The sequence below is a fragment of the Chiroxiphia lanceolata genome, chromosome 7 (assembly GCF_009829145.1).
Source record: "Chiroxiphia lanceolata isolate bChiLan1 chromosome 7, bChiLan1.pri, whole genome shotgun sequence".
Taxonomy (NCBI): Eukaryota; Metazoa; Chordata; class Aves; order Passeriformes; family Pipridae; genus Chiroxiphia; species Chiroxiphia lanceolata.
This window is the reverse complement of record NC_045643.1, coordinates 36,042,426-36,054,966: the sequence shown is the minus strand read 5'-3', so window position 1 is coordinate 36,054,966 and position 12,541 is coordinate 36,042,426. Positions and strand designations below refer to the sequence as shown.

The 12,541-nt window shown below is 39.5% G+C and overlaps 1 protein-coding gene across 13 annotated transcripts in view; it reads left to right on the top strand.

Annotated features, from left to right (window-relative positions):
* GTDC1 (glycosyltransferase like domain containing 1) overlaps positions 1-12,084 on the top strand; it is a 179,272-nt gene extending 167,188 nt beyond the window's left edge. For 11 of the 13 annotated variants that reach the window (XM_032693233.1, XM_032693229.1, XM_032693222.1 and 8 more), the window contains 3 exons: positions 3,073-3,143; positions 3,853-3,944; positions 10,914-12,084. In XM_032693233.1, coding sequence (XP_032549124.1) covers positions 3,073-3,143; positions 3,853-3,944; positions 10,914-10,997 — 247 coding nt within the window. In that variant the 3' untranslated portion in view covers positions 10,998-12,084. Of the gene's footprint in view, positions 1-31; positions 2,919-3,072; positions 3,144-3,852; positions 3,945-10,913 lie in introns of those variants that run through there. The other 2 variants (XM_032693230.1, XM_032693231.1) reach the window with 2 other exon arrangements.
* Positions 12,085-12,541: the final 457 nt, after the last annotated feature.

Sequence of the window (12,541 nt, the reverse complement as noted above, 5' to 3'; positions counted from 1 at the left end):
GTTACATGATGCATCCTGTGCTTTCGTTTAGAACATCACCTTGGTGGGTGGTCATCATCTTCCCTTGCACCAAAGCTGTACCTTCTTGACACCACACTTGATGTTGGATGCCTGCCCAAGCACCAAACTTCTGTTATTGTTGAGAGTGAAGGAAATCAGAAATGCAGCAATCAGCAAAAGACAAAGGCAGACCAGCAGTGTGATTCCAGCAACCCAGTACATTATGGTTACATTCCATGCGAGTTAAGTCACGATGGTAAAAGCCTTGGCAGGATTTTTTTTTCAATAGTTTATTCATGATGTTCATTATTATGAGCTGTAAAGACTATGAGAATTTCATTTTTTAAATGTCTTATGGAATGTATCACTTTCTTAGATCTTGTAGACATGCTGTGGAAACCATAACATAAAATATGAGTTACTTACAATAACTAATTTTAATCCCATCTGCTAAGTATGACAACATTAGCATTTCCACTTAATTAAAAACACCCTTAAAGCAGCAATGTTTTAATCACTCCATTTTATTTACTCTCCTCCGGTGTCACTTATAATTGTAACTTTTTATTTTTTAATAATGAGGGATTTTTTTTTTCTCTGTGCATCACACAAAAAAGTGCTGTCGATAATTAGCAGTCTTCTGTTATTACTAGACTCAGGTGTCACAACTGTGTCTCATCCTCATTACAGTAAAAAATTTCACCTATCAGATTCATTATTGCTAGATAATGCGACTGAGAGCCTTAGCAGGCCCTCCAGAAAAGTAATTCAGCCAAGCAAAATTATCAGCTAATTATATTTAGAATCAAAAGCCCAACAACTATTTGCAGATAAATTGTATGAATTGAAGTGAATAGACCTGAATATTAAGATTCATAGATTTAGCAGATGATTTGTTAATTGGAATAAAAAGGCCATTTACTAGCCATTTTAACAATAGATCAATCGGAACTCTATTTATTATTTAACTAGTTGTGCTTAAGGATTGAAATGAAGAATAATTGTATTATTGTTATGATATGATACTTTTCCGGGAAAGCACAGAAATGCGTGGAAATTAAAAGATTCCCTGTCCATCCCCAGACCAAAACCTGAGCCCGTGTGTGCTCTGCCCAGTTTGGTCTGGTCTATAGGTCTTGGCAGCTGGAAGGTGTACAGTTTGTAGTAAGACTTACTACATGTAATAAGTACTGGTCAGAAAATCCACATAAACTTTGCTGCAGCAAGGTAGGAAATGAGTATGCAAATAAGATCATTTGCAAATGAAACAATTCCAGATTTTTAACTTTCATCCAGCAAAGTACGGAGGCATTAAATTCTGATTTTACTAATTCATGATCCTGGTAGAGGTTTCTCATAAGGGGGAATTTCATACTCAAATGATGACTCAGATCCCATCTTGGCCTGCAGTTTTGTTTTAGGGAGCTGTTCCTTTTTTTTTTTCCCATGCAGACGATATGATTAAAAAGCAAATATTTTAACATAACTTAGTGATCTGAGCTATTACTGAAATGTCCACAGTTTCACTCTTTTTTTTTTTCCTCCTAGATTAAAGAAAACTTTAAAAATCTATTTGCTTTGACATATGACACAATATTTAAGAACTGAAATCATCAATTAAATCACACATCAGAAACATTTCCCTTTGGTAAAAAATATAGTGCTAGACGATGTACACTTTGAAATTGTTGTTAATGTTTAAAATGCAATCTGAAGTGCATATGTTATTTAAAAAAAAAAACAAAACAACATAAATTACAAATTTTAAAAGTTTATGAAAAAAAAACCCAGCAATCATTGCTTAGCAAAAGCATTTGCAGAGAAACGTGTGTCTTTGGGGTTTGTGGATATGCATAGTTTTCTAGCATGAAAGCTGAGTATGTTATTCTTTATTTTCTTTTTTTCCTGTTTAAAATTGAGTAGATCTAAAGGAAATACAGTTCTTTCAGGGCACCTGTGATAAAATACCAAAGCCAATATGCACATGAAGGTAGCAAAACCCTTTTGGATTGTCACTGAAAATAGAAAAGGTGAACGTTGACAAGATTTCAGATTTTTTATTCTGGGTGGGTGAGGGAAACTGAAGTTAAAAATAAAGTCCTCGTATGGTCAACATGTTGGAGGAAATTCAAAGCCTCTCATAAAATAAACATATTTTAAGAAGTGTTTTGAATTTCAGTGTGTAATTTCTGGCCAACAGAAATTACAGTTGTATCTTTGGAGCGGCGTTATGTCAGATCAATGGTCATTATGCAAAAAAAATAAACTGAAACCTGGCTGCCTTAACCCGTTCAGTTATTAAAATGTGAACACCAAGAGGGACAACTTCGCTTTAGATCCGCTACTGGAAAACTTTGCGCTATGGTGGGTGCAATTCTGAAATATTTGGGTTTGATGTTACAGGAGATATGTAAATTGTTCCTTGAAAAAAAAAGAAAGCGCGAGTACAAAGCTCCGCGCGCGCTTTGGCAAAGGGATTTCATCGGTGGTTATTAAAGAATACAACAGTTTATGCCCTGAAAAAATAAAGGAAATTATCCAAAGCATGTGAATAAGCTCAAATATCCCAGCCTGGAGCACGCTGCAAGTTGTTCCTGGGCTATATTTAGCTGTAACCTTTGGAGTCTGGAAGTCTAAGGAGAGCCTCTGCCGTGCCAGGTGAGGGTGATGTGTGCGTCTGTGTGGGCACCCTGGCGTAGCCAACGTGCCCTTGTTTTCCGGCAGCATTATTAAGCAAAGCCGTCCATACTTCACCATGTTGTTACATGTGTCTGTCTGCTGATTATAAAATGTGTTAAACAGTATTTAAAAAACAAAAAAATGCAGAGCTGCGCTTTGATTTATTCAGCGAACAAAACATATGCTCGCTGTTCTGTTCTATGTAATTCATATGATCAATAAAATTTTCTTTAAAAAGAGCAACTTTGGCATTTAGAGGGATTGTGCTGCTGAAGGAAAAAAAAAAAAAGTTTCCCTCTTGCTGCATGTAGGCAACCTCAAGGCTCTTGCACCGAAATAAGTTTTTGGCTGACTAACGTCTATTTTTGTGTATTTATGGTTTTTAATCCTCAGGATCGAAGCTGTGCATTGTGGCTGCTACCCGCTGTGTCCCAAAGCCTTGGTGTACCCAGAGATATTCCCAGGTAGCTGCTCTGTTCAATATTCCTTTTGCTGAAGCGTAATAACGTGATTCCTGCTAAAATCCGAAGTTTCAGGATAAACTTGAGCGAAAGCAATTGTTTATTTGGCAAGCCAACATGTTAGTGTTAAGGAAAATTTTATGTGTTTTAATACATTAGACGAAGTTTATATTTGCCATCTGTTCTTTTAAGATAACACAAAAGCAAGTTTTGAAATAGCATTCTTCATTGTTAGCATACACAACCCGTAATGATAGATTTTTGTTAAAAGGTCAGTGATGCTGCAATGGTTTGCAGATTTTTTTTTTTGATACACAGAAGGGAAAAAAAAAAAAAACGAGGCCTGAAAATCACACCAAATTATTTAAACAATTTAATAGTTAATAGTATGCAACTGCAGTACAGGATACACACTAATGTAGTACCAGTTCTTTGAAAAATCTCATCACTAAATGTATCACATATGCATTGTGTTACATTAGAATAATGTATTTTAATCACCCAAAGGAGATGTCTAAACAGCACAACTACACAGTCTTATTTAGCATTAAACATCCTTGTGAGCTGAGGTAACCTTATAAAATCATGCTTAAATAATGTAAAACACGAGGCGGCACAGAGCAATATGCATTTTTAATTAGTAAAGTGACTAATATCGAGTGTGTGCTTTGAGGTTTTTGTTTCATTAAAAATGTATCTGTTTTTCCTGCAGCTGAATATCTGTATTCTACACCTGAACAGCTTTTTAAAAGGCTTCAGAATTTCTGCAAGAGACCAGATATTGTAAGGAAACATCTCTATAAGGTAGTTGTTTGGAATAGTTTTAGATGATATAATGCCATATTGAAGTACAAAGGAAAAAAAAAAAGCCCTTAAAAAAACAACATTTAATTAACATACTAATGTTTAAAGGAAACATGCTAGGGAGGGATATTAGTCGTTACACTAACAAGGATTAATTAAACTAGATGCCAGTTGTATTAACCTAGGTCTTATGAAATACGTGCACTTAATGCATGCTACATGCTTTTTTTAATTTATTGTTTTCTAAAATGACTGTCCTTTACATTTGGACCCAAGAGGCTTATAAAAATGAACCTGGATTAATGCAACTCATTAGTTTAAAAGGAAAATAAAAGAAAGATCCTACAATTATACTAATGAGGGTAAGTCTACCTTTGTATCGTAATTTAATCTTCAAAAAAATGCAGGTGACAGGTATCAGGTAAGATTTCTTTGACTTTTGGAGTGATTCGAATGATTTTCATAATTATGATTATTTTATTTTTTTGTAAGGTGTGTTGAGCATAAAAGTTTATCAGGAGTATAATTTACTGGTATTTGTCATGTGCTCTTCAGTTATTTCTGTAGAGAAAGTCCAGTTTCAGTGACTGACCCTCCCTTCAGGTTTTGCTTGAGTGTTCAATGCTAGACTGACTTTCATGGGTTTAAGTGGTGTATTTATGCTGCTGAGAGTCACACTTTTCTTTTTTTTCAAATTTGATTGTAGATGAAGCACTAAATATATTATTTCAGTGAAGAGCTGTCATTACACAATGCTCCTTTTAGGAGAATAACTGCTATTTTCTGCACGCTGATATGTACATTCACAGCAGTTTATGGCTTCTACTGTCCTGGCTCTGCCACGGGTAGGTTGGATACACATCACCCCTGCATGACAGAGGTTTTTTCAGTTGTAAAAAAACCTGAATTTAGCTCAAAGTCCTTAAAGGGGTGCATGGAAACACTTCCTGTGTTAACCCATGCCATGCAAACGTGGTTCCTTGAGCGTTCCCTGGCTGTTGCTGTCCAGGCACATTGTTAATGAGCAGGGCGAGTAATCTCCTCCTTAATTTGGAGTCTCATGCTGCCAGCAGACCCAACCTCACCCCTCCACCTCCCTCCCTCTGGGGACCAGAAAGTGTTGGGTCCTGCTGTGTCTCATCTGCCTCTCGACTTCTCACAGGAGCAGTGAGGGTTCAGCCCACGCCTTGACTTTTTCTGTGACCTAAAAATAGACATTTACATAATGACACATCAAAGATGATGTTGTTTCTGCAGGAAACAGTTAAACCTCAAGAAAAAAGGAGAGAACCAAAAATGCAATTTAACACCCAATTTCAAGCTCATTATCTTTCATTGTCTATTAACTTGGCAATGGTTCAGAAGGTAGCTCATAATAGTTTAAAATGCTGACTGAACACTTCCAGTGTTCAGCATTACTTCTTGAGTCAATAGTATCGTAGAGTTATACATGGGGGCTTCAAAGGGAAAACAGTCCTTAAATGTTTACCTTGACATTTCCCAATGCTTCAAGCTCAGCTAATAGTTGTGTTCACGTGGATCTTCACCCTACGTCTGGATCCCCAGATCCTAAACAGAGCAAAGGCGTGCAAAAAACGGGAATAACGGTGGACAAAATACTGATATAAAATAGAACGGGTTGAAAACGTGTGTGCAAGCCCCATAGGTAAAATGCTGATTTTCTTGAAGGATTCTTTTCTTTTTTTTAAGAATTCCTTGAACTGATTTGCAGGCAGAAGCTGAAGGTGTTTTTCCTACCCCCCTCGTACAAGGGCTTGTGCAGCCCCGTTCAGATCTTTTGAGAGTTAGAACTGAATGTCTGCAACAGGTAGCAACTGAGCTGAGTGGGGGATCGTTTTAAAATGAGTAAAGCAGAGCCTAATCCAGCACCTGTGAGCACCACAAGAAAGATCCCTGTTGTCTTTAATAGGCTTTGGATCAGCTCGGAGAATGCTGTTAGAGTTGTCTTTTTGTACCTACACCCACGTACGCCAAGTCCTCTTTCACAGTGGAACCATCCGTAAAACCTCCTAGAAAATGCTGACTTAGAACTGTGTTGTTAATGTCATTATATGTGGAATGATGCTGCTTTTTTAGGAAGCTGAAAAGAGTGAAATCAGTAAGGGTAAACAGCACTTGCACTGTATTATCACCTCTTTGTCAGATCACTATAATATTATCTCTGTTACAGTGGAATAGAAAAGGGACCCCAGCACAGGAGTCCGTACTTACCAGCTCCTTTTCTTTCAGAAACCTTCCTGCCACACTCTCTGCCTCAAGTTTATAAAGTATCTGTGAAATTTTGAAAGTAAAAATGCTTTAAAAACGAATAGTGCTTTTGCTGGTTGGAGATTCGGTTCCATAGGTCAGGAAGTAATTGCCATCAGAAGAACTTTGGCTTATCCTTTTACATATTGTTGGGATTTTATTACTAAGGATATCTACAGTAATTAGACAGTGGACTAATTAAACAGGCAGTTTATTCTTCCAGTTGTCCTCAGTGCTTGTGCCGACAAAATTAGGGACAGAAAGGAGATAAATGGCAGCGGGGCAGTCGGCTTAGGACGGGACACAGGGAGTGTCCCTGTGAAAATGCACAGACCAAGGCATTAAACTGTAATAGCTTCACTGCACAGGGCAGATTCATGCTGGCAGACTTTTAGAAATGTCCATAATGTAAGCACCTATGAAAACCTTTCCAAATGATGTATTGCTCACCCTGGGCATTCTCACAGCACCAAGGGCTGGCTCATCTGCAATTCAACCTTGCCTTCTACCCGTCATTAGCAGAAGATTGAGATGAGAGGGAAGCAAATCTCATTTGTTATCAATTATTTGTTCTGTTCCAGTTTTATGGAACCAAACTCTAGTTCTGGGTGTTTTTAGCTGCCAAAGTAAGCACTGGAGTGAAGCAAGTAACAACAGGGCATCAGTCTGAGTACACCACAGAACCTGTCAGTGCTTGCAAGCACCCTATATAGCAGATTTAAAGTTAAAAAAATAAAATAAAACGGGTCAAAGCATTTGTTTCTGCATTATTTTCTTTAAGTTTACCTTTCAGTTCCCTCACTTGAGTTTCTTAATTTAAAACAGCATGTATAAAGAGTATACAGTGGAGAGGGACAAGAAGAGTTGCCAAAAGCCAGGCATGGAAGGAGCTGACAACTTTAAATAATCTCTCCCAGCCCTCCCAGCTGAATGAGTGCTGGTTGACATGCTGTCAGCTTCAGTTCCTACAGAAAATCCTACTCTCACTCATGCTTGTTTAACAGAGAAAAGAATTTGGCCCACTTTCTGACATTCATCTTCTCATTTCCATCACACTACAGAAGCTCACCTGCCTAGGAAAAGACACATGGTGTGATTTTTTTTCTTTCTTACACCACTGTAGAAGGAAGTCTGCTGAATTCAAAGGGATTAAACTGCTGTAAAATCAAATTAAGATCCCAGTTAGACCGTAGACATCTGAATTGTTTCCAGTCTCAGGATTTGGCTGTATAGGGCAGTTCTAACAAAACTTTCTTTTTTCTTTTTTTTCCTTTTCTTTTTTCTCTGATTTGAGATAAAGCAGTATCTTGGGTATTTCAGGGAAACACGTAGAAGGGAAAACTGCTCCTGGTCCAGCTTTCATGCTTAGGCAACAGGACACATTCTCAGTCTAAGGATACAGGCGCTGGACACGTGAGGATGCAGGGGAGCCTCACACCAGATGTCCCATCAACCACTCAACCCTGTTGCAGGGAGCAGTAGCTGTTCATAGTTCTTGTACAGTCCATGCAAAACCTCTGCCTTTATCCTTACTCAATCCCCGGCAACACTCCGTGAGAAATTAATTTTTCCATAAGCAGCGTGGTCTAGTGGAAGGTGTCCCTGTGCATGGCAGGGGGTTGGAGCAAGATGATCTTTAAGGTCCCTTCTAACCCAAACCATTCCATGATTCTATGATATATTTACGGATGTTGTTAAAAGCATTTCCCTCAGTTGGCTCAGGTTTTCCCCACCTTTAGCTGCATTGACTCTCGTTCTGAACCTGGTCTGCTGGAAGCAGGAGCTCCTCGTCCGTCTTTTGTATATCATGCATTATTTTGTAAGCATTTGTCAAACATTTTCAGTATCCCAGTCTTTTAAGTCTCTCTTTGTGAATGTTATTCCATGTTTATATTCTGATCTCTCATCATTCAAGCCGTTTTGATGTTTGAGAGCTGTTTCTGTGCTGGTGTGATCATTGCTTTATAGAGTATTCTAGGCCGTGCCATTGGTTTATGTGATGTGTAGTGCTCTGATAATTTTCAACCTGTTCCTTATGGAGCAAATCCTACTGTTTACTTTTTAATGGTGAATGTATATTGAGCAGATGTTTGCTTACAGTGTTCTCCAGATCTTTTGTCCTGGGTTGATAAAGTTAATTCAGAGCTTTATAGGGTATGCAAATAGTACAAGCATTTCCATCCATCCTGCTGGCTTTCTGTTCAGCAGCAGAACATGTTTGCAGAGGAAAAAAAGAAGGGATTGTGTTGAATTTGTGCTTTTACCTGGTTGGCATTAGGTGCAGGTCGGAAAGAGGTTAGAAACACAAGTGAGAAGCTTGTATTTTCCTCCTGAGATTCTCAGTTTCCACTGAATTTAATTTAAAATGGTTTCAGAGGTGGCTTAGATCTGCTGTGTGGGAAGCTTGTAGCAGCCTGGGAACTCTGGAGTGCAGCGTGCTGTGTCTGTGCTCTCCCATCTCTGTTTCAGTGCTTAGGCATGGGATCCTAAGTAAAGTGTATATAACATAAGGATTTCTTAGGTGAAAGAAAACTTCAGTTGCTTGTTTAGAACACGGAATCACAGTGTAGTTAAGGAAGGTGCCTCTGGAGGTCACCTGGCCAGCCTCTGATCCAAGCAGGGCCAGCTTCGAAACAGGATCTGACTTCAGAGCTGGATTAAGTTGCTCAGAGTTAGACTGAAGTCTTGACACTCTTCTTTCCCATATGTTTGGCTGATCTAGGTGAAATCCACCTCTAGCTTAGGAGGTTTGCTCAGGTGGGAAGGTCTGCTGGACTGTGGGACACAGTTTTTAAGCATTTTGGGTCAACCTTAGGGCTTCAAGCAGTGTGTGGGTCTGGAAGCAGCTGTGAGATCTGCTGGCTAATGTGAATCCTCACTGTGGAAGAAATGAGCTGGCAGGAAGGCTGTTGAAGTTGCCTGATAGCTCAATTTGGGGTCTAGCCATAGATGTAAAGACATAATATACGTGTAGATGTATCTATGCATAGGTGGCCTGTACTTGCCTTGCTCTTCACTCTCAGAAATACATATCCAGGAGACTTCAGCTCTTTGAAAATCATAGAATCATGCAAACATTTAGCTTGGGAAAGACCCTTAAGATCATTGAATCCAACCATTAAGCCAACACTGCCATGATCACCGCTAACCCTTGTCCCCAAGTCTTGGTCCGTAGCTCACAGCAGTTGGCTGCACTTGTGGAGCAGGATTAAAGCATTCATTAGGAAAGCAGTTATGGGTGCAGCAGAAACACCAAGACTCGGAACTTTTTATTCTGACAGTGTTAGATAGCTTCTAAGGTAGTTTTAGAAAGTAAATGAAAACTGTCAGATGAGCCACAGCCACTGCAAAACAGTAGATGGAGAAATGGGTCAGAGGAAATAGAATTGACTTTGGAAGAAAAGTTGCAAAAAGCATGAAAACTCTTTTTTTTTTCAGTAAACTTTATTCAAAAGTACCTTGAGAAAGGAAGCCTGAAACTGTTTTCCTGCTGTTGTAGTTGGTTGGTGTTCTGAACCATCCTATGCAAGGTACCCACCAGTGTGTCCTGCGTAGATTCACATCCAGAATTTGAAGGTTTTTTTTGTTTAAAGACATCAAGATTGAAATGAGTTTTAAAAGGCCAATTAAGAAACAGTTTGGTCAGGGAAATACTGTTACTCTGCTGAAGAATATTATATAGCTCTGCCTCAGGCCTTACAGTGCACCCAATTCGTATAAAAGCAATGGTGTCTTTTGATGGTGGTTTCCAAAGGTGCTTGGAGTTTGAAAACTGAGCTCCAAAATTAATTGCTAAAAACTGTTTTACACCTTGTTCCTTCCCCCTTACTCACTTGCAGAGGGAAGGAGCTGGATCACAGAGTAAATCTGATCTAATACAAACTGGCTCTGTAAATCACTTTGCTGCCTTGCCTGCAAAATTTCAGGTTTTGTGTTGAATAATAGGCTCTAAATATTTTTTTTTTAAGATGATTTTTTAAGAAGTTCATAAAATGTATGCCAAATCAGTACTGTCTGCTTGAACTCCAGCTGTCCCGAACCAGCCGGTCTGAATGGATGAACACTCATTATTAAAATCTAAAGGTTAATTCTGGGTCTAATGATGGCAGAGTAGATATTAAGTGTTTCAGTTCTGATCTTAGGACACCAGAAACAAGTAAGCTGATTATTTCATGAAAGATATTGTATTGCTAGTGACATTATGCTGCCTGTTCTTTATGGGGAGATCTTGCTTTATGTGAAAACTTTGCTTCTCTTTATCTCTACATATTTGGTAGCTGTTGATGGAATGATTGTTTGTTGAAAAAATGAGTGTCCAGACCTTCGCATATTTATCACTCCCCAGAATAAGGAGTTTACTCTCAAATAAAGCCCAGACTGATGATGTCCAAGCAGGAGAACTAGGCCCTTGCTCCTGCTGGCTCATGGTTCTGCCATGTCTGAGGGTGAGAGGGGCAGGTTGGTCCCCATGGGTGTTCCATCTGTGGTGTGTCTACTGAGACCAACCAGTAAAGCAGAGGGATATTTGATGGTGCTCATCCAGGAGCAAATAACCTGGGCTTGATGACCAGCTTACCTGTATTTAAAAAAAAACACCACTGAATTCACCCCTCCAGAAACCCTTCCTGTGTGAGAGACGTCCCCTTTGTGTCCCAGCTTCTAACACGGCTCCGTGTGCTTCTCTCTTGTGCTTCCTCGCAGGGTGAGACGGCCGGGTTTTCTTGGGCAGCGCTCGGCAGTAAATTCAGGTCTCTGCTCGCAGCAGAACCGAGGGAAGATTTGTGACAGATGGGGCTAAGTCACAAACTTGCAGCCTCAGGCAGAATTGTGGAAGTTTCCAGAGTGTGCCCATATTTACCTGATCAGAGAGAAAAGAAAATCTGCAGAGGAAGCCGAGCCTGGCTGCTTGTCATAGCTGACACAGAGCCATCTGCCACAAACCTGTGGCGGCTTCAGATCTCCAATCCCTGCCACCACCCCAGCTCAAATTAAATACAGATTCTTAGAGACGTTATGATGGTTACACATGTCCTCGGCATCACATGCAGGAGACTGTTCAAAAAAAATATGTGGCCTGTTGTGTAACCGCACTCATGTATCCCATATGTGGTGCCACATTGAATTTCCGGTTGAATCTGTTTTTATCCTTTGTACTGGATGACATGGTGCCTGAATTCTTTCTTTTTGCCGACACGATGGCAGCCAAGCTGCAGCTTCAAACGCTCACACTTGGCTGAGTTTCTACCTAGGTTGCCAGGTTATCATTGGAGCCTTATTGTGTCCTCAAAGGGCCACAGGGCCTGAAAGGAGGATCCGAACGCTGCCGGACTAATTGGGCAGCCATCTCCGGGTTGTTGGGAGGCAAAGGGCTGCTTGAGCACTTCTCTCTCTCTCTCTCTTTTTTTTTTTTTTTTTTATTGCAAATTAATGACTCTCTGGCACAGGGGTTTTTAAGTGAAGGTATTAATAAGGGGTCTGGCAGGTAATCCCATGATTCGTGGAGTTACATTTGCATTTAATTAATCTTAAAGAAAGCTGAAAGATAAACAGCTGTAATTCAAACTAGCATGGGAAATATGCTACATGGTGCCATCTATCCGATAAAATGAAAGCCGAGACACTTGTTTTATTTCTCTCAAGGATGGAGAACAAACAGATAACAATCAAAATACTTCCAATAAAAACCAGTAGTTTAAATGTAATGGCAGTTCATCAAGAATCTTTGCATCCAGTTGCAAATACAGTCTTTTAAAGATAAATCACTTATGATTCCAGCAGTCAAGCCGCTATATTTGTTGATGTAAAATGTTTTGAAGATGTAGATTGTACAATAAATTTTTAATAAAGTGCCCACTGCAATTTTTAATTAGCATATCTCATTCATGTATAAGTGTGTACATCTATCTGTATGTTTATCACCATGCATATCCTTGTGTCAGAGTCAATGAATGCAATTGTGTCTTTATCTGATGAAGTAGGATCTGGTTTGCAAGCGATAATAAAACCTTATGGCAATTCCAAGATTTTCAACTCTGCTCTGGCAAGAAGGAAGAAGAGGACTGTGGATAAGATGTGAAGCCTGGTAAGACTTCTCTTTGTGGACAGGTATGGTCTCCCTTGGATCAGGCAGCTCCTCTCCCTGTCATGGCAGGTTAAGGATGCAAGCTTGTTCCCTTCCAAACACGTGCCTTTGTCCCTTCTGAAGCCATCAAGATGCTGAAATGTCCTTTTTCATGTGCAAGAGAGAGCATGTGGTACCTTTCCTTAAAATTACTCCATTAAGCAATCAAAAAAAACCCAAGGAGACACAGTGATAAGTGTCAGGCATT